Below are 22,984 nucleotides of genomic sequence, written 5' to 3' on the forward strand. Positions count from 1 at the left end.
CATATCGTTATGGGCAAAATGAAAGAAAGGCTAATGAGTCTTACTTTATGCCTTTCCAAATATGACAGATGATAATTATATATAAAACACGTACCCCGCCAGTGCAGTCTAATGCACATTTCAATAATTATATATTACATATAGACAACTTTAATGAAATAATAATTTAACGAGAAACACTGAATACATATTACTTTTGTACAGTTTTATTTATGCATATTGGACTAAATAATGTAAGTTATGTAATTTTGTGCTGCTCTGCGTGGGCGTTTTTAAGCAATAATGTTTATCTTATTTATGAAATAATAATTATCAATTTTCAGCAGCATGTATAAGGTAAAAATGTTACAGTTTCTGTATATTGATAAATAAATAAATAAATAATAAAACAAATAAGTAAATAAATAAATAAAATTAATTAATGGGTCATGTTGTCTTGATCCCGGCTCAAACTGAATGTAAAGATATTATTGTAAGAAAACAGATTTCAAAATGATTAATAAATATTGAGTTTGGCCTAAGGGAAAAGGCATATTATTTCAATTTACAAATTTCGGAAATCTTCGGCAACGGGCATTCAGGTGCTTTCAGTTAAACCGAAGAATGCTATGGTACAAGGCTAGATGCTAAAACAGACTGGTATTCGAGACTATTTTCCGAGCGAATGCAGAACAAATCGATAAGCCTATTAATTTGTACAAGTATGATTCATCCCGAAAGCACCAAAATTAATAATTTATCCCAAGATATTCCCAAGTTATTTACGTTGTTGTCATGCTTGTTATTCAACAATTAAAATTGGTATGATATTCCGCATAGATGGTATTATCTGAGACTTTCCTGAGAGGTGCAGACAAAAATTTGTGACTTCCGTATATCACGGAAATTGACGGAAGTAGCCGAAGTTGTGTTATTACAATGGCGGATTCAACTTGATGCTCAGTCTATTCATTGTTTGATATTAAAACGCTAGTGCTATGGATACTTAAATTATGAGTGCTTCTGAATCAAACGGTGAAACGGGAACGGATAAAGATGTGGAAAATTATTACAGACCCGGTAGGTCCACTAAAATTATGTTAATTCCATGTGTATCGGGTCACGCTTGCTCATAATAAAAGATAAGGCTGCCAGCCAAGCCTACCCGAGAAGCATTGCCAGGTACTTTCATGAATGCAGGCGGCGCCATTCCTCTTTGGTAGGATTGGAACGCACGCGCATTAGTTTGCACACACGTCAATTACCAGTTCCTTCTTTCCACCCGATATTATTTTTGTTTTCATTTCTAGTCTGGGTTTCTTTTTGACCTAATGCTGTGGAAAGGGTTATAATTTATGAAGAATAAAGAAACAATCCCCGTCTCTGACGTTGGGCTTATTTTTAGAATTCAATCTTATAATAATGCAAAGGCCTAGTCTGCTATGACTATCCAATCAGTCTAGATTTGATTTCTGTTTTGATTTAAAGGGACACGATTTTGGTTTATTAATATTATTAATCAAAGTTCATATCATTATCATTAGGTTATATATTAAGACTGTTTAAATAACAAGAATCATTCATGTACTATAAATGTAGCATACTTCTCACCAGTCCAGACTAGCTTAGGCCAGAAGAATACAGGTTTTTGTGAATATTTGACCAAATTAAGCCAATTCTTTCAAATGGGTGTATAATATTAATTTCTGTTTACAAGGGCATACTATATTCATATTTACGGTATATTGCTCCACAGACAAAATATTTTTTTTATGTAGTATGTACACACAATATACACAGCATGTTAAATCGTGACAATTGATCGTTTTAAATCACCAGTTCCATGGGCCTTATAATTACAGACCATATGGTCCATAGGCCTACTGACTGTAAATAAAACATGGACTGTATAAGAAAATGTGGTATCTCATTTTAAAGAAATAAGTTTGGAAGCTTACACTAACTTCCAGTAACTTCATATTTTCTAAGAAAGTCAAAACATAATTCTTTCTATATAATCTGTTGCTTATTGAAGATACGTGATTTAGATAAAGAGCTGACAGTTCTGAGTTCTCGCTATAATGGTTAGAAAATGGATAACGAAAAGAGAATATGTTGAAAATTTCAAGTCAAGTTAGTGTATCCCCCACGTATTGTCAATAAAATATAAAAAATAAATACGTGTAAAAATTTTGTAAAGTGAGAAATCAAAGTAAGAATTCCCGTAAAATATTATTGTTTATACTGTATCGCGTGCGTCTAGCTAATCAAGATTATTCGTAAAAAAACTGTGCGCGTCCGATTGAAAAAAAATAGTATAACACACGATAAAAAGCAGACAAAATTGTTTTCTATCGAAGAAATAAGAATTAAAATGATTGGGACTTCGGAAGCCACTGCCAAGAATTGGCTTCAGACATAACCAAAAGTCTACATTCAGAAATTTTCACAGCTACCTGTAGCGGTACTAAAATCTTAAGAATGAAATCTAATTATTTGTTATAAATTAAAGAATCTTGTTATTTAGGTGTTTTTTGTTGAAACCGAAAAACTGCTTATCAATTTTTAAATTTGCTAATCAAATTTGGCAAAATTGGACTTTTTGATTAGCAGTGCTGCTAATCATCTGTGAAAAATTACCGACAGCCCTGCTTGTCATTGAGTCAAGTGTTGTGGTTTCGATTCCCCGCTTGTACGTAACAAGGGGTAGGGTCGTCTATCCAGCCTCATGGGTTTTCTGCCTGTCCTCCGGTTTCCTCCCATGGCTAAAGACCCCTACGCGCAAGCGAATTATTGAAATAAAATTGAACCAAACAAATGTATGTTAGTCCTGAAATGACCAAATTTGTTTCGAGCAATGACATCATTGGTTTTGATGGTTAAATGCCACTTCAAAAGTAAAAAATCTGTAAATAGGCGAACAGCCTTCCCAGATTTCTCTCAGCTACTAGTTTCGTTCTTATTCAAACTCTTCAGGCTTAAATGTATAGATGCCATATACATGTATTTATGACTTTAAAAATGTGATTGTCACTTTAAAGATACATTCCCGGGTACAAACTGGCTGATTTGATGATATATTTGGACTAAAAACATATTCAAACTAATTAATTTATCATAATTTTGCTTCTGTTCCTTCTCAAAACATTGCAATTGTCAGGGAATACCCTTCTATAAAAACTCGATCAAAAGAGGTCATGTTTGTGTCACGTGACACAACAGGTTCGATGTCGGAGGAGTATTCATTACATACAAAAGACGATGTTGCCTTTATCACTGACTATTTATTACAAATATCGAAATCTAATTAAATTATCTGATTATCCACTGCCCGCGTCTTTTTCTGTGATTTTTATCTCAGAAAATGTTGTACGTCTAACTCTTCATAAAGTTTAATATAAGAGATAAGGTGGCTATGAAGACCTGGTTATCTCGGATGTCAGTGACTAGTTTCGTTCGTATTGAACTCTTCAGACTGATTGGACTCATGTGTTGGTCGTTTTTATTTATACTATTCCGAAACCCCGGTGGGGTTACTATGGTAACTAATTGGCGGGGTTACCGGGGTTGGCCCCTTGGCGAGGGTTTGCGAATTTGTTACCGGGGTCGGTAGCTCGCTTACCGGGGTTGTACAGAGGTTTGACAAATTGGCGGGGTGCTGAATTTGTTACCGGGGTCGCTAGCTCGCTTACCGGAGTTGTACTATTACTTTTCTGGGAATGTACATGTAGCTTTAAATATGACAATTCTATGATATTTTGAAAGGAAACTACATACAGTACCAGTAGTATTTGCGACTAAAAAAAGCCTCAGATATACTCCAATAATTAAAAGTTGAACCTACTTGTACTTATCTGAATGTTGCATCCGCTGACAAATTCTCAAATGATCACACTACAGCTAAGGGTACCCAGTGCACTCAACTCATATTTGGCAAGACTGTGAAATTTACTTTTATTTAATGATGAAATGTTTTGTTTTGTTTCCCCCTGCGCGTGTTTAGAAATTATGTTTTTGCTAGCACTTAATATGTACATTGACACGACAGCATTGTACATGTACTAGATTATAAATTAGTTCCCTTGTGTTTAGGAACGATCTTCAGTACATGTACCTGCATCTCTGTTCTACGGCTATTTTGGAGTCCTACAATGTACCTTCTATTTTTTACTATAATTCTTCTTCATTGGATTATTATTAATTTATGTCAGTATGTGAGAAATTATTCCTTTTTGCAAACAAGGAATTGTGTAAAATGGTCTTGATTGACCAGTTATGTACAATAAAAATACAATTTGTTACATGTACATGTATCTACTCAAGAGTTCAATATTTACAATTGATTTATTTATTCTTTTGGGGGTGGGGTAAGGCGGCTATGATTTGCTTTTCATCGAACAATAGCAGCTTTCATTTCATCAATCTACATGTATGTGAACCTTCAGTTAGTGAGAATTACAAATGAGCTTGTACTACATGTACATGTAGGTGTTATTAAAGGACAATATTGGTGCCAGTCATTATCACATATGTGATAGAACTGGTTAAACACGTTCCAAATATTATTTTATCACAGAGATCATTGCTACATGTACGATAGATGTGTAATCAATTTTTATACGCCCACATTGAAATGTGGTCGTATATTGTCGTCGCCCCCGTCCGTCCGTCGGTCCGGCCTCCATAATTGCTTGTGGAAGCTCTAGAGGCTAAAGTTAATATCCGATTGACTTTAAATTTATATACAGTGTTTAAGGCCATGAGACGAAGAAGCCTATTGATTTTCAGCGATTTCCAATAATTACTGCCAGAGTTATGGCCCTTGATCACTTCAAAAAATCTTGTGGACACTCTAGAGGCCAAAGTTAATATCCGATTGACTTTAAATTTAAACACAGTGTTTAAGGTCATGGGACGAAGAAGTCTATTGATTTTCAGCGATTTCCGATAATTACTGCCAGAGTTATGGCCCTTGACCACTTAAAAAAATCTTGTGGATGCTCTAGAGGCCAAAGTTAATATCCAATTGCCTTTAAATTTATACACAGTGTTTAAGGTCATGAGACGAAGAAGTCTATTGATTTTCAGCGATTTCCGATAATTACTGCCAGAGTTATGGCCCTTGACCACTTCAAAAAATCTTGTGGATGCTCTAGAGGCCAAAGTTAATATCCGATTGCCTTTAAATTTATACACAGTGTTTAAGGTCATGAGGCGAAGAAGCCTATTGATTTTCAGCGATTTCGGATAATTACTGCCAGAGTTATAGCCCTTGATCACTTCAAAAAATCTTGTGGCCGCTCTAGAGGCCAAAGTTAATATCCGATTGACTTTAAATTTATACACAGTGTTTAAGGTCATGAGACGAAGAAGCCTATTGATATTCAGCGATTTCCGATAATTACTGCCAGAGTTATGGCCCTTGATCACTTAAAAAAATCTTGTGGACGCTCTAGAGGCAAAAGTTAATATCCGATTGACTTTAAATTTATACACAGTGTTTAAGGTCATGAGACGAAGAAGCCTATTGATTTTCAGCGATTTCCGATAATTACTGCTAGAGTTACATGTATGGCCCTTGATCACTTCAAAATATCTTGTGGACGCTCTAGAGGCCAAAGTTAATATCCGATTGACTTTAAATTTATACACAGTGTTTAAGGTCATGAGACGAAGAAGCCTATTGATTTTCAGCAATTTACGATAATTACTGCCAGAGTTATGGCCCTTGATCACTTTGAAAAATCTTGTGGACGCTCTAGAGTCTAAAGTTAATATCCGATTGACTTTAAATTTATACAGTGTTTTATGGCCCTTGATCACTTCAAAAAACCTTGTGGATGCTCTAAAGGCTAAAGTTAATATCTGATTGACTTTAAATTTATACACAGTGTTTGAGGTCACAAGCCGAAGAATCCTATTGATTTTCAAAGATTTCTGATAATTACTGCCAAAGTTATGGCCCTTGATCACTTTGAAAAATCTTCTGGACGCTCTAGAGGCCAAAGTTAATATCCGATTGACTGCAGATTGATACACAGAGTTTAAGATCTTGAGACGAACATGTATATTGATTTTCAATGAATTTTTATGACTTGGAACAGCTAAATTCATGATACAGTAGCATGGGGCAGAACTTTATAAAAACCAAACAAATTCTAATGGTTTTCTGAGTTGTTGCTCTTAACCAGATTTTAGTGTATTATAATTATTGCAATTATATAAATACATGTACATTGTACATGTAGCTGTACAACCCTACACAGAGGCGCAGGAATAATGGATCCGCTTAGGCAATTGGAAAGCGATCTTAGGTTGGCATTTTGCCATGAACAGAGTGGTTGAAAACAAAGTAAACCTGTATTATGAGGATGAAAATTTGATAATATTCAACAAAAAAAAAAATCTGCAGTTAAACGTTTCGATTAAAGTTAACTGTCATAATTTGAATGTGAATGCGTCGGTATATTTTGAAGTTAGTGAAAAACATGTAGGTGTTCGGAACTCATTGGTTTATACATTTGTATTAAGACATTTTTTACACACAATTTTCATAGACCAGAATCCATCTGAAACTCAGTTGTTCTGATACTCTCATGGAAAATTGTTTATCATTCATTCATTAGTCACTGGTTTGTAGTGTAGCATAATCAGTGTTGTTGCTACAGATTGACAATAAAAAGATTGTTCTTAATTGAAACCAATCTATCAAAAATTTGCTTCAATTACTTCTCAAAACTTTGTATTCGCCGGGGATACCTACATGTATAGCTATAAGTAAGCTTTTGTTAGACTTAGCTTCATTGTGGGAGGGTCCATTTTTCAGAATGTATTTATCATTACTTACTGTTCATTTACCATACATATTGAGGCCTAAGTAAATTCTTAATTTTTTTCTGTCAGCTTCTTTTTCCGCCGTTTATTTGCAGAGTCTTTTGTACGTTGACCCCCCTCAATGTTCCCAAAACCGCCTAACCATTTGATCAAGAAATAACAACCGCTCCCTCAGTCAGGTTGCCAGTTAGTGATATCCTGACAATTTTGCCCAGGGCTTTCCCCATGGGCATTTTTCGAGTAATCCAGTATTTTTCTAGTAATATAATTGGGTGTCTACCATATATACCAAATTTGACATACTTTTATTAGAACCACCCGATAAATACTTTTTTGGGAAAGTATCTTTAACATGCTGTGGAATGGACACCGATAGGATTGTCCCTTGTTAACTTATAGGCTACTTAGTTGAATATTGTTGTCACTCTTGTCCCCGATCTGTCCTGCCATGGGATACTCTAGAGGCCATGATTATCATCCAGATGGCTTGAAATTTGTGCTGATTGTTTAGGTTCATGAGACAAAAAAGCCTATTTCCTACAATCACAGGGAGTTGGATGGCCAAATGGTTATCGTGTGCTTGTTGTATCATAGGGGTCGGTCATTAAGTTAACAGGCGTGGTTTTGAATCCGCAGTTGTAGGGCCGCCTGTCCAACCTCATGGGTTTTCTTTGGGTCCTCCGGTATCCTCCCACTGCTAAAGACTCCCTATGTGCAAACGAATTATTGAAATAAAATTGAACCATATTTTAGTCCCGAAATGGTCTGCTTTGGGTTGAGTGACGTTAAACTTAAAGCTTATTTCTCTCTATCTCTCTTTTCTACATGTATAAGTCTAGAAAGATCTGTGGAAATAAGACACATGTACCTTATGACCAGGGGAAGTCGTACATGTGCCAGTATACAAGTTAAATATAAAAACCCTTGTTACTTGTTAATGTTAGTCGTGTGACTACATACATGTACTGTATATACACTGTATGGTTATGGTACATGTACATGTACAGTACAATGCACCACCGTACCGGTACATGTACATGTACATGTAATTATCTTTTAACAAACGAAATGGAATAGGTTTTGTTGTCCTACTGTTCTAGACCAACTGGGTTAATTGTCCTACTGTTCTAGACCAACTGGGTTAATGAAGACTGGCATACATGTACGCCACACAGTTACTATGAGGCAAATTTTGCCTGGACATTAAGGATTCTTTTCACATCCAAGCCACCAGATGCTGTTCAGTGGAATAAAATAGTTGTTTAATCAGTAACAAAATGAATGAGTGAAGCAACATTACTTGTGGACTATAATACATTGTAATAATAAGGACAATATTACCATAATATTACATGTCCCATAAGTTTAGCCCATGGCTAAAAATAAAATAGTGACCTCCCTGACATTGACGGCTGACAAAATCTGAGATGGTTTCACTGGTCAATACAGAATGGAAAGTGACGTTATTGTGATGTACATCACATTGATTGACAGCACTAGAATCAAGGGCCGACATGTGGACAGTGACAGTGACAATCAAAGAACAGCAAACCTTTAGGTAAAATTATAAATATTGACCCATATATCAACAAGTTTGTGACAACTGTCGCTTGAACAATGTGGGCGAGCGACTATCCACTCGTGCAAAAACAAGTTTGCATGAGTTTTGTGTGCGTGTGAGTGATTGCTCTTGTCTTGTTGCAAGCCCTGTACATGGATGCATTCCTGGAGGGTCCAAAAAACTCCCATGAAATTGGAAAAAGGGGAAAAAGATCTATTGCATCTTTTACAGAGACTACCACATGTTTATAATAGATCAGTGCATGTTCTCGTGGAACAGAAATCCCCTTACTTGACTTAAAAATGTTGAGAATGGCAGTATTTTTGTTACAGTACATGTACATGTATATGTACAATGTACATATTTCTTAATTATTTTCATTGAGGCGGGCAATATAAAATTCTCAACTCGCTGAAATCAAGGTGCCTCCTGGAGAGATATAGCGATCACAATCTTTTACATGAAGGCCCGCTTATTACATGTACATGTACAGTAGTTCTGTGGGCAATGTTTCCTAAAGTTTTTGACACACTGACAATAGTACATATATATAAAGACTAAGTCACTTTTTCAACGAACCCCAGTTAATGGCGCCATCTGGTAGCAAATTGTATAAGCTTTCTGTGGAACAATCAATTTCAGGTAAAAAACGATCAAAATCACATAGAACCAAGGTCCTTCTGGAATGGCATCCCGGACAAATACAAGTCTTAAACATCATTTTGAAGTTGTAATTAAACCCACTCGTTTGTTCTGTTCTCGTCAAGCATTCTCGTCCAAAAGTCTGTTTTGCCTTTTATGCGAAAAGACAAAAATGTGACTTAGATTGTTCTTCCCCTGGACTCTTCATATGTATATGTGTGTGCAAGATATTTGTACAAATGTAAACTGTTTCAAGATAATTTTGGCAATGCTTATCTCTCATGCCTAATAAATCTGTATTGGCAATTATGTAGAAAGTTTTAGAAACAAGATTGCATTTATGTACCAGGTATGTATTTAGTAAGACTCAACAGAAATCAAAATATTACAATGTGTGTTTCCCATAATACATCGTATGTACATGTATACTTGTAGGCTACACATATTGCAGTACAAAATTTGAATGGAATTTTTCATTTTGTTTTCATATACATGATACAGTATGTATTAATAATAATTTTAAAATCTCTGAGCATTTTTCAATTCATCTTGCCTTTGTAGCTACTGAACAGAATTGAACAATCTTTTTGGACGGCTATTCTTACTTTCGAAATATTGTACATTTAGTTAGAACGGGATTCCTCATTCACTCAATTAATGTCGTTGCAAAATGTGAGTTCACAATTTACAGGGAACCGTGCTTAATGGTTTTCTAAAGGGCCTGTTGTCTCCTCCCACTACTGAAGGCTGCTACGTTCATCCAAATTATTAAATAAAGAGTTACCTACACCATATGTTCAAGTATTGGTTTTGTTTCTTGGCAGCCCATCTTATGTTTTTTTTAGCTTTAAATTGACTTTATTTTGCTTAAATAATCATTACTTAAACTCCATGTACATATACTGTTGTATACTACTTGTAAATTCACACTTGTTCTCTGAGTGTGATTTTCATGTCTCCTGAAAAGTCTACCAATATTCATTGATTTCCGATAATTACTGTTGAAGTTATGGCCCTTGATCTATCTGAAACATCTTGTGGACTCTATCTGAAACATCTTGTGGACTCTCTATTATAGGTGAAAGTCCCAACTTTTCAAAATGGAGCTACATGTACATGTATACCAGTATATAATGTATTAGACAACGTCTTTATTGATTTTCCAGTTTTTGTTCTTAGCTCCAAATTTGTCATAATTATGCTTCAAATCCTTCTCAAACATTGTAATTGTGAAGGAATGCCCTGCTATTAAGATTCGATCAAACCAGGTCATGTTTACGTCACGTCTTAGGAGTCAGAGGAGAATTCATTGCATACATAAGACGATGTTGTCTTTAATCGCTTACTATTTATTACAAATATCGAATCCTAATTAAATCCTCGGATTATCCACTACCCGCGTCTTTTTCCTTCATTTTTATCTCTTCATAAAGTTTATCAACTTGTACATGAAGCGCTTAATGTTCGCTTGTGACCTTTGACATCATGTGTGCAGAAGTTCCTAACTGTCGGGCTGTTGATTAGGGGAATCCTTACATTTTTGTCCTGTATACGCTCCATGAGTGTTTTTCGGGGAATCCAGTATTTTTCTAGTAAGATTGGATGTCGATACTTTCCATATATACCAAAATTACCGTACTTTTATTGGAAATAACCACCCGATAAATACTTTTCTGGGAACCCATCTTTAACCTGTCGAAAAAAACCAACACTATTTGTCACATGACCTTGAAACTGTTCCATCCAAAATCTGCGGCCCCTGAGGACAGATTTGATTTATGGGAAGAGGAAGAAGTCAGAGGGTGCTAGATCTGAGAATAGGCTGGGTGATGGAGGATCTTGAAGCCACGGTCTTGTGCCGCGCTCACTGCTGCTAGAGCGGTGTGAACTGAAGCAGCCAGACACCTCACTGCTTTTCTTTGATTTCATCATGCAACTGGTGTTATTCATCACCGTAATATGTACCATTTTTGGTGGAACCTTTCTTTAGATACATGTAATCTGACATGATTACACCCTCAGAGTCCCAGAAAACAGAGGCCACGATGTTGCCACTTCTGAACTTTTTGGCCGTTGGTGAATTCACATGGAAAATCATGCTTCCCCAGCATACTTTGACCTTTAGGTTTCTGGGTCAAAATGGCGAACCCAAGTTTCATCCAGGAGTAACAATGACCCAAGAAAGCATGTGTATCTCTTCCATAGTCTGAGTTATGATTCTGCGACATTTGTGTTCTTCATTCAACATTCTGGACACCCAATAATGAGCAGACATCTTGTTCATGTACACATGTTCATGAATAATTCGTTCCACTGATGTTCTGCTAATGTCATGTGCAGTAGCTAACTGTCTAACAGTTACTCGCCTGTCTTGAATATTGTGTTTAGAACATCACCAACTTTATCTTGGATGGTCACTTCACAAGGGCATGCAACCCCCCTGTGAAAAAATTGTCGACCATAAAAACAATAGATATACATTGTCTGTCAATTTTACAGCACCCCTGAGAACACTTCCTGCCCCCCTTGTTGCTCTGAGCTAGTTTCGGCCGACGGCCCTGATGCAACCAGACCTTGGCTCGTTTAAAGTGCTTATCCATTTCCTTGTAAATTCAGCACACCATTGACTGTACTATACATTTGTATAAAGGAGCATTTTCACCTTACAAATGTATGTTTGTGTCATCATGTCATCATGAATTTGCTTTAGGGTAAACATTTGATTTTCTCCATTTTTAGATCAAATGAGAGTGTCATGCTGTTTGACAGCTATAAATAGGAAATTACAGCACATGGAATTTATGTTTTGTATGTCAAGCACATGCTGAGATAGTTTTCTAGCAACAATTTCAGAGTACATGTACATGTAGCAGTAGAACTCTTTCTTTCTTTTTATCCGTCAAATTACATGCATCTGAAATACTGTAATTAATTTTCTAATTCTTTGAAATTACCTATATTAGCACAGTTAAGTACATGTACATGGAGGGGGTCAGATGGCCTAATGGTCTAACATAAGCACTTTTGTCTTAAATCATAAGGTCTGCCATTGAGTTGGCATGGTTTTGATTCCCAGCTTGTACGTGACAAGGAGTAAGGTCATCTGTCCATCGTCGTGGGTTTTCCACAGGTCCTCCAACTGCTAAAGACCCATATGCGTAATGACTTATTAAAATAGCACCAAAATGACCTATTACATCTAGTCATAATAAGTTCGAATATCATCTGACATCCAGTGTCTCAATATCATCTGACATACATGTATACATGTATATATACATGTATATAGAAAGTGGTTAGAAATTATACAGTACTTAGTCATTAATTAGCAGGTGTGTAACCAGCTATATTTGATGCCACTTCTAGTGTGAAAGGGTGAATGCTCACTACTAATTAATACTCAAATGCATCTAATAGTGGCGTAAATTACTTACATGTTTAAAGGGGCTAAATCCCTATTCTTTGGCACCTTGAAATAGACACAAAGGGGTCGCAACACATATGATAATGTAATTTATGAATGTATATAACTGTTTCTGTTTTTACTGTAACTTCTAATCAGTTATGATCAGCGAAATACGCAAAGTGTCCAAATTGAATGGCAGTCTTTTGCGTCAGGTTATTCCAGTTTACACCGGTAGTATTCTCCTGTGGGGTATGTTAAGCCTCGTTCATCGAGTCGCTTTAATACAAATGGCGCTTAAGAGCATTATAGCACACGTTTCGGGTGTCAATTTTAAAGTTTTCATTTTGTCTTAAATATTGGATATCAGAAGCCCATCTTTCCACGGCAAGATACAGTACATACCTGTACATGTATATCAACATCAATGTTAATTTAAATTGACCATTAAGTCGTGTTTGCAATGTCGAGGACTGTGGATGATATTGCGTTAGAGAATTGCCTCCTTTAAACAGTTACATGTACCTAATGACCACTCACATCACATGTATGGACATTACAATTAGGTCCGCTTGAGCACAGATAGTTTAATTTTAAAAACGACAATTTTAGTCAAAAGCACTAAGTATACTTTGAGAATTTTTAGAAGTATTTATTCTGCTTGATAAAATCAAAAATGTTTATTTAATCTTTGTGTGTATTAAAGATGTGTACAACGGATTGGAATGACATTGCAAAATAGCATACTAATTTTTATACTCCTACATGGAAATGTGGTTGTAACTTGTATATTGCCATTGCCTCTGTTGGTCAGTCGTCCACAATTTCTTGTGAACACTCAACCGACTACATTTATTATCTGATCTTTTTAGCAGATTTTCCGTCGTGGTTCCCCCTTGTCAGTGATGCATGACGGAGGGCCTGACAAGGACAGCTGTCTAGTCGTTCGGATGGGACGAAAACCGAGGTCCCGTGTACACATTGGCGTGCACATAAAAGATCCCTTGACAGTTAGAATTCGATATAAGAGTAGGCCGTAGTGCCGCTGTCCGGGCAAAATTTCCCTCATAGCACACTGTATGGTGTATGCCCATCTTCATTAGCCCAGTTCGGAGCAGAACATTAGGACGTTAAACCCCATTTCATTTCATTTTGATCTTTTTAGAATTTATAACATTCGTGAAACAAAGATCCTATTTATTTTCAAGAAAGAGCCACCGTGGCTAAGTGGGTAAGGAGCTGGCTCGGTAGCCCTGGAGGTAGCGTGTTCGATCCTTGCATTGGCTGAGAAAGTTCAACAGGGTTTTCCCACATGGTTTCTCCTTGTCAGTGGTGCAGGACGAAGGGCCTGACAAGGACAGCTATCTAGTCATTCAGATGCGATGAAAAACCGAGGTTCCGTGTATACATTGGCATGCAAGTAAAAGATCCCATGGCAGTTGGAATTCAATATAATAGTAGGCCATAGTGCTGCTGCCCTCATAGCACACTGTATGGCATATGCCCATCTACATTAGCCCAGTCGGAGCAGAACAGTAGGACATTATCCCATTTCATTTATTTTCAAGAATTTCCATTAATTGCTTGGCAATCTATTTTTGAATATGGTGGCCATTCGGGGCAGAGATCTATTCTCATAGCAGATAGTTTTTTGTGTGCAGAATGATGACTACTGTTGGATTACTAACAATTTTAACTGACCAGTAAACATTATAATAATTGCATAAAAAAAATGACAACTTAGAACAAATTTCTGCCAGATGTTTATATTTTCATTAGTAAAACTAAAAGTTGTTGGTTCATAAGTGAACTTATTAACTTTATACAGTACAAGTTGATTCAGGTACACTACTATACATGTATGTAGCTATGTCTATGTATTGAAATAGTTAGACCATGTCTTTATAATTATACACTTTTATTCTATGGATATTTTGTTAACTTTAATTTTCGAATGATGTACATGTACATGTAATTGCAAATATCTCCAACCTGTTGAATTATAATTATAATTACTTAGTCAATAATTAGAAAGAGAAATATCAGTGATTAATTTCACAAGATATTATTTTTAAATGCTAAAACTAAAGGGGTAACAAAATTATTTGCATTGAGCCAATTCTATATGCCAGTATTTAATTTGGTCTTTGTCATAGTCTGTGTCTGTACATGTACATGTAGGTCTATCTGTTTGACGATTATTTCTTATGAACAAACTATAAAATTGAATGTACCGGTACTCTTAATATGAAATATGAATGTCGACTCATCTCAGAATTCTTGGTTGGATTGTTCATTTGTAGGAAAAACCCCTACCTGTATCTATTTTCAGATGTGTTCTATGATCTATTTGAAACAGGAATTATAGATTTATCTCCTCCTATCTACTTTTTAGCTTTTAAACAAATTGAATCTCTTTGATGGAACAAGCTCTATGATATATTTTTGTTTCTAAAGATTAAGCAGATATCGGTCGTCTTACAAATTAGAATTCCATATTTGATTTAACTGTGTTAGCTCCACAAAAGATATTCATGCTTCTGTATAGATGTAGTTCCTCACATTATAAAATCCATGTTATTTTGTTTTGTTTTATTTCAGGAGGAAGAAGAAATGATGGGTTAAAAGCAGCAGACATTGTTCCTGTGCTGCGGGAGAGGATCGCTTACCTCTCGGGTAAATAAATATTCTTTATCAAATACGTTATTACTGATAGAAATGAAATAAAAACTTGATAGAAATTTGCAGTAAAATCACATTTTTCTTTTAAATTTTGATTGTTTTTTGAAAATATTATTCATGTATACATGTATGTACTAAATTCAATGTACCGGTAGATGATACCAAAACAAGCCAAAAGTCTGATATTAATGAGCTTTGATATTATTTATTAAATGGAATCCTACAGAGAGATTTCGATACAATGTACATAATACCAAAACAAGCCAAATTCTGATATCAATCAGCTTTGATATTCTTTATTAAATGGAATCCTACAGAGAGAAGTCAGTACAAGATACATGAAATAAAGGATGATGTGGTAGCCTATAGAAAGACAGAATGTTGTCTATGATGGCTTTAAATTGATATATGTAGTTCATTGGAAGCGTATTGGTATTGATATAAATTAATTAAAAAATTATTTTTTAACTGAAAGATGATATAGGCAAGAGTAAATTTGAATTAAAATATGATAAATTTGAAAGTGAGCATTATATTCCTAAATGTACCATTGTGTTTGATCATACACATGTGGGGTTTATTGAGTTTTTCTCAACCAAAACAAAGGGTCTTTTTGTCTTGAAATATGAAATATTTCTTATTTTCATCAATTTTGAGCAGATGGTAATTTGTGGGAAAAGGACGTCTTGACATTACAGACTTCAGCCTATGATCGTTTTATTGCATACCCTTAATTGAATATTATAGCCATGTTATCTCTGGTTTGGGTATAATTAGGTTTGCCTGTCAAGAATGTGGTTGGATTACATGTATATTTTATAGTTGCAATGTATTAGTCCATTGGATACATGTATATACATGTACTGCACCCACATTGAAATATGGTCGGACAGTTTTGTTTTTATACACTTTTTAAACATAATAATTTTTTTAAATTTTTCTTTTGTTGTTAGGGGGACGTGATAAAAAGGGTGGACCAATTATGACTTTTCCAAACCACACCCATCCTGAACGTTTAAAGTATGAAGATTTGAGAAGATTAATGACGTATTTAGCAAGTGTTCCAAGGTAAGAAGAAATATAAATATCAAGATTACTGCATAATCCTTGAATGGCATTCTACAATTGAGTACAAAAAAAAACCCACAACACAATTTATATATGGAAAACAATCACAGTTTTGTACACATACAGCAAGACATAGCGACAAGGATGCTCTTATTGCATGTTTGTTGCAATGCCGTGTTGATTGTTTTCCAGCACATAAATTGGAAGTTGGGGGAGTAGGGTCACCTGTCCAATCTAATGGGTTTTCTCAGTGTCTTCCAGTTGCCTCCCACTGCCAAGAAAAAACTTATGCGCAAGTGAATTATTGAAATCAAATTGAACCATTAGTCCCGAAATGACCTAGTTTGTGTTGAATAGATGTTAACTCCATTTCTCTCTTTCTATTTAGCCCCCGAATATTAGGAACCAAGTAGAATAAAACATGTTTAATTACTCATTTAGTGGTTCCTATTTAATTATTAATGCATTGATGATCATGTCTTTCACTGTTCCCCTCTTGGAAAAATTTCGAATTTCTTGCCTAAAATTTCTTGGTCCTAAAAAAATACAGATCTGTTAGTGTTAGCTACTTTTAACCCTCTCTGATGATACTAGTGGCAAGTGTAAGCATATGGTTTCAAGGGTGTGATGATTTGATATTAATTTTATTGTTTATTTATAGTGATGAAGTACGTGACCGAGGTTTCACTATAATACTAGACATGCGTGGATCTACGTGGCAGATTGTTAAACCTATCTTAAAGGCATTACAGGTAACAAGAAATATTACAAATGAGCTCTACGTCTACTTTATAAATTATAATTGATATTAGTCCTTTATACATGGCAAATTGAAGGACCTATATCTGCCAGTTTACACTACACTGTGTATGTCCAGACAAACAAGAAAGCCGTGGTTGCTCTGTGAGTAAGCCACTAGCTTACTAACCAGGATGTCCGGATATTGATCCAGGTGTTGGTCGAGAAAGTTCTTTAGGAGTATCCACCATAGTCCCTCGTTGGTGAAGGATGGAGAGCCTGGCAAGGAAATGCACCTATTCATTTGGGTGGGTTGAGATTGAAAAAACAATTTCCCATGTACAAATTGGTGTGCATGTAGAAGAACCCAGCAGTAGGGCAAAATATTCCTCACATGGCACCTTCATTATCCCGGTTAGTGCCGAAACATTTTTTACAAATTTTTAAACAAAGATTGGATATTAAACGAATGTGAAAGAAATTAGTGCTAGATACACAAGATTAAACGATACCTGGGTTACAGTGATACTACCAAAAAGATTCTGTATAACGAGTAGAGTTTGTTTATTAGAACTTTGTTTTATTCTTCAAAATATAGTGTCGACATGATGAAGGTACAATGTAATATTATTTTTTATCATACTCAAAATTGGCGCCATATTGTTGTAATGTTGTAAAGTAAGCTGTTGGTGTCTTTTATATTTTACAGGAATGTTTCCCAGGAAATATAAACATAGCTTATATAATAAAACCAGAAAAATTCTGGGAAAAACAGAGAACAAGTCTTGGGAGTGCCAAATATAATTTTGAGGTAAGTTTGATAATACTATGAAAACAAATCAGGGCCATAGTAAAATCAACATAGAAACTGAATGGATGCATTGTTATATTTTGATGCAGGAACTAGGGTTGCTATTTGTAAGATTAATAAGGAAAAGAATTTCAAGGTTTCACATATGAACACAAAAAATGTAATGATATCGTATATCTCAAACTGTCTCCATGATTTGACCCAACCTTGTGGGGTTTTTCTAGGTCCTCTGGTTTCCTCCCACTACTAAAGACTGTTGCCAATCTGTTTCACAGAGTATTACGGAAATCTTCTAATATCTCTGTAAAAGATGACTGCCTTCAACAAATGACGTCATATCACGTGGCTTCAATCATTGGCGCAATGGCGCGTGCATTGTTTACATAGGACGTTACAGATTTGAGTAGAATGGCACCTTTTACTCATTTTAATACCCATTTACACTAAAATGGGAAGAAATTTTTACCTACAAATACTTCAAACGTTTTTATTTATTTTAAAAAATGTTAATATTTGTGGCTCATTAAGTCGCATCGATGTCATCCTTATCAGTGATTGTCACAGCCTAGCGCATATTCACTGCAGATCAGTGTGCACTGTTGCATGCAAAATAATTGTTAAAATAAAACTGTTCTATATGTTTGTCCCAAAATGACAATTTTTATTGAGTGGACATTAAACCCCATTTATCTCACCCCTTGATTTGGTTTTAAGGGGATTGGGTGTCCAGATGGTCTAACGCGTGTACTTTAGTCAAAATGGCATGGTTTTGATTTACTGCTTGTACGTCACAAGTAATAAGGTCACCTGTCCAACTTAGTGGGTTTTCTCTGTGTCCTCTGGTTTCCTTCAACTACTAGAGCCCCCTACGAGAAAGCAAATTATTGAAATAAAATTGAATAACCTGGCTTGTGTCAAGTGGATGTTAAACCCCATTTCCCTATCACGTTAATTTGGTTGTGTTTGTATTTTAGACGAGTATGATATCTGTAGATAGTTTAAATAAAGCTGTAGATCCCGGACATTTAACAAGGGAATTTGATGGAACTTTAGATTATGATCACGAACAATGGATTCAACTTAGATTGGTAAGATCTGTTTGTATACTTCGATTAAGTATAAAACTCTTAAAATATACCTTTGGTTAATTAAGAATGGCTTGGGGGTTTAGATATCTAAAATAAAACATATTTAGAAATTTTTAAAATAAAACATATTTAGAAAATTTTAAAATAAAACATATTTAGAAAATTTTAAAATAAAACATATTTTTAGAAGATTTTAAAATAAAAGTTTGTATGAACAATTTGGCTTGTTTTGCCCAGTACATTTCGATTTATAGGTAAAGGTCAGTAAAGAGATAAACGTTATGATTTTGTTTTAAAGAAGGGATATTATGTTGGGTACTGAAATATGCTCTATATATACACCTTTGATTATGTTTACAAGCACGGCACATAAAGCAACTAGGGTCATACTGTGAAGTGCTTGACTGTTCCCCAATCTTTCACACTTAGATGTCATTGAGTCAACTGGTGTGGTTTCGAATCCCTGGTTGTACGTGACAAGGAGTAGGGTCGCCTGTCCAACCTCGTGGGTTTCCTCCGAGTCCTCCGGTTTCCTCCCACTGCTAAAAAACCCTACGCACAAGCGAATTATTGAAATAAAATTAAACCATATGTTAGTCCCGAAATAACCTAGTTTGTGTCGAGTGGATTTTAAACCCCATTTCTCTCTCTCTCTCTCTCTTTCACACTTAGAATAGTTTCCTTTTCGTTAATAGCAGGTATTAGGTGCATAGTTAATGGCAATGTTGTTTTAAAATGATCATTGACTGTCTAATGTATTGATTGTTTTAGATGTTAGAGGACTTCATATGGCAAGCATTAGATTTACTGGACAAACTGGATGAATTGGGAGAAATTCTAACAAACCCTGAACTACCAGATGACTTAAACGGTGCCCAGTTAGTTCTGGAAGAGCATAATCGACTTAAAAAACGTGTCACTTTGGCACCGGTTGAAATACTAGGAAGCGAAGGTCAGAATATTTTAACCAGAATTAACGGGGAGGAAGATGGTCAAAGCGGACGAGTTTATACTATATCCGGTAACACTGATTTCCAATCTGCTGTTCCCCAGATCTCACAACTTCTTGAAAATCTTCATTCCACTAAACAACATCTGAATCAACTGTGGACGGTGAAGAAAATGCGACTAGAACAATGTCTACAGCTCAGGATATTTGAACAAGATGTTGAAAAAGTAAGATTTGTGTTGTTTTTAGCCAATTTGTCCGTCTGTCGTCCAAGGGGATTATGTCGTAATTTTGATCTGTCATGATGCAGACGTAAACATATTGTCATTTACAATTAAACATCTTGATGTATTTCAGTGAGATTTGGAAGGTATATTATTACTAAGGTGATGTTTATTCAGATTTGTTCAAAGTGGCTCAGCAGAGGGGGGCAACTTTAAAGGGCATTTTAAGAAATCTTAAGGTTTATTGTCGTTGAAATTTTGTAGGAGTCATCAATTGATGATAAAGTTAAAAGTTTGACCCATATCAGTGAATCGCATCAGGGCCACCACAGAGGGACAAATTTAACATTTTTGAAGTGTATTAATAAAAATTGGTATTAGCCTTGATTATACTAGTCAAAATTTAAATAAGGAAAATAAAATAAATGTAGAATGGTAGAACTCAATGAACTAAGATGATTTTTATAGCAAAACATTGCAGTACTTATTGTTATTTTAGTTTAATGTTTCACAGCTGTTTTTTGGGGGGTTAAAAATAGTTTTATGTTTTTGATGTTAAGGAAAATGAATCATCGGTTATTTTGTTTTACAGATGTTTGAATGGATCATGCATAATCGTGATCTGTTTTTAGTGAATTATACCGAGATAGGTACATCACATCAGTTTGCTGTAGAATTAGATACCGAACATAGTCAGTTTGCTACTAGTGCAGTGGTAAGTTATGTTTAATATTGTTGTTTATAGTTCAAAATTTTGTTTTACTTGGCCTCACTGCACCAGGATCTGGAAGAGTTGTTAAATAATCCATATTCTGGGTTATGTGAGGAATTAACCAATCAAATAGCCGGTTGAGTTGATTTCTTATTGTGTGACATGCAGAACTGTGGGTAGACAGTTGCAGCAATAGAAAACAAAACAAATAAAAAGTTTTATCTCCAAACAGAACAGTCACTTAGAACATATCAATGCTGATGAACAGAAAATTTCGTTGGGAGGGGGGGGGGGGGGGAAGAGGGTGGTAAATTTAACCAGTTACAGGGTCAAAATTAGATTTCAAAGAGAAGATAGAATAGATAAAGCAGTAGTTACATGTACATGTATGTAGTGGATTAAAACCTGAATGAAATAAAGATTAAATTTTATTTACATTTAGTATACATGTGAACAAAAGCCAGAGTAAAACAGCAAATCATTTGCTCAAAGTCCTCACCAATTCTTTCTTTTATTTTTTTCCCCAGAATGTATATGTCAATATAACCAGAATTCTGGGTATGGCTCAGAGATTGTGTGATTCAGGTCATTATGCATCTAACACAATCCGAATGCAAGCGAGTAAATTAGAAAGAGAATGGAAGAGTCTAGCGGCAGCATTAGATGATAGAAGTACAGTTCTTAAAATGTCTGTCATGTTTCACAAAAAAGCAGAACAGGTAAGTTGTTTGTTATGTGCCATAAATAGTAGAAGTTGAATCAGATATAGATAGTTAAATCAGATATAGATAGTTGAATCTGATATAATATAAATAGTAGAATTTGATATATATATAGTTGAATCTGATGATATAAATTAAATGGAAATGCAAGTGTGACTTTCATATCAATCAGTACTAATGACTGGTACATTTTAAGCTTTGAAACTTTCTAGTTAAACGACTTTTGAGTGAAAAAATTGTCATATTTGACTCTCTTTATAAAATAAATGCTGGACTTCTTTCATATTTCCAATATATATTTATGCTTGTATGATTACGGAGAGAGTCTAAAAGTTTCTGCAAATAAATAATGTTTTTGAAAAGATAATTTTTGAGACTACCATATTTTCCAGTGTTATAAGATGCACTTCTCCAAGAATGCACAAAATCTTCGAAAGATGCGTCTTATACACTGGAAAAAAGTATTTATTTAGCATTCATTAAAGGGATTTTAAGGAAGTTTAGATAAAGTACTGGCAGTTCTCACTATAATAGTTAAGAACTAGATAATGTAAAGGGAATATGCTGAAAAATTCAGTCGAATTGCTCCACTCTGAACTAAGATATTAGTGATTCAATTTTAGGTCTAGTCTCGATCATCATTACTGAAGTCGGTATGATAAAAACAAAGTCTTGTTTATCCATATTTGCATTTAATCATCAGTAAGCACTGACTGGCAGATCAGATTCAAATCGAATGAAAATTGGACATCAAGAGTTGATTATGGTCTGGATAAGTTACATAATGTCTAATTAATAGTTTACATGACATCTCAGGCCTAAAGAAAGACCTGCAGTAGGCAAATTTAGCTTTTGCGTAATGTATGTTTAAATATAACAACAAACTTGTATTTGTTATTTACAGTATTTAGCACAGTTTTTAATGTGGCAGAATATGTGTGAAAGTTTAAAGATACCTTCTGTTATTGATGAACTAGAAGAAGCTTTACAACAACATCAAAATCTGATAGAAACAATTAGTCAGGCTTATGCTGAGGTATTATACTATAGTTATAAATTTATATCTATTTTAGCTACTTGTGCTGGCTATATAATAATATATTTCAACTTAAACTTGTGTCGACATCCCTTCATTCTAAGAAGTGTGGTCTAAAACCCATAATTACCAGATATTTCTATTCATAATCTATTTTTGAACTTGTCAATAAGTTACAGGAGATGTGATATTGATACATCTATAAACAACAAGAGATAGTGATACATCTATAAACTAAAAGCTACCAATAACACTGAGGAAGCATGTCAGTGAAATGGGAAACATGCCACAACCCTACACACATAATCAGTGACCCTGGCTTACTAACCAGGGTGTCCCAGTGTCAATCCCAGTTCTGTCAGTGGTGCCAGATGGATGGCCTGGCCAGAAACAATGTCTAGTTCTTAGGATATACAGATACAATAATAGGCTGTAATAGCGCAGTCCTCATGACATTGAACCCCATTTTATTCCATCTGTCAATACATGCTTATGGTTAAACTTTAAAATAAAAGTTGTGTTAAATGTGTTTTAT

At 35.0% G+C, this 22,984-nt stretch overlaps 1 protein-coding gene across 3 annotated transcripts in view; it reads left to right on the top strand.

Moving 5' to 3' along the window:
* Nucleotides 1-910: 910 nt before the first annotated feature.
* Nucleotides 911-22,984, top strand: part of LOC126807812 (kalirin) — a 128,350-nt gene continuing 106,276 nt past the window's right edge. For all 3 annotated transcript variants that reach the window (XR_007674178.1, XM_050532647.2, XM_050532648.2), the window contains exons 1-10: nucleotides 911-1,059; nucleotides 15,021-15,095; nucleotides 16,055-16,169; nucleotides 16,831-16,921; nucleotides 17,617-17,718; nucleotides 18,693-18,806; nucleotides 19,578-19,982; nucleotides 20,572-20,694; nucleotides 21,219-21,410; nucleotides 22,318-22,449. Coding sequence is in view for 2 of the 3 variants with exons in the window: in XM_050532647.2 (XP_050388604.1) it covers nucleotides 993-1,059; nucleotides 15,021-15,095; nucleotides 16,055-16,169; nucleotides 16,831-16,921; nucleotides 17,617-17,718; nucleotides 18,693-18,806; nucleotides 19,578-19,982; nucleotides 20,572-20,694; nucleotides 21,219-21,410; nucleotides 22,318-22,449 (1,416 nt within the window). In the remaining variant the exon portion in view is untranslated. The remainder of the gene's footprint in view (nucleotides 1,060-15,020; nucleotides 15,096-16,054; nucleotides 16,170-16,830; nucleotides 16,922-17,616; nucleotides 17,719-18,692; nucleotides 18,807-19,577; nucleotides 19,983-20,571; nucleotides 20,695-21,218; nucleotides 21,411-22,317; nucleotides 22,450-22,984) is intronic.

Source organism: Patella vulgata, chromosome 9 (assembly GCF_932274485.2).
Source record: "Patella vulgata chromosome 9, xgPatVulg1.2, whole genome shotgun sequence".
NCBI classification, from domain to species: Eukaryota; Metazoa; Mollusca; class Gastropoda; family Patellidae; genus Patella; species Patella vulgata.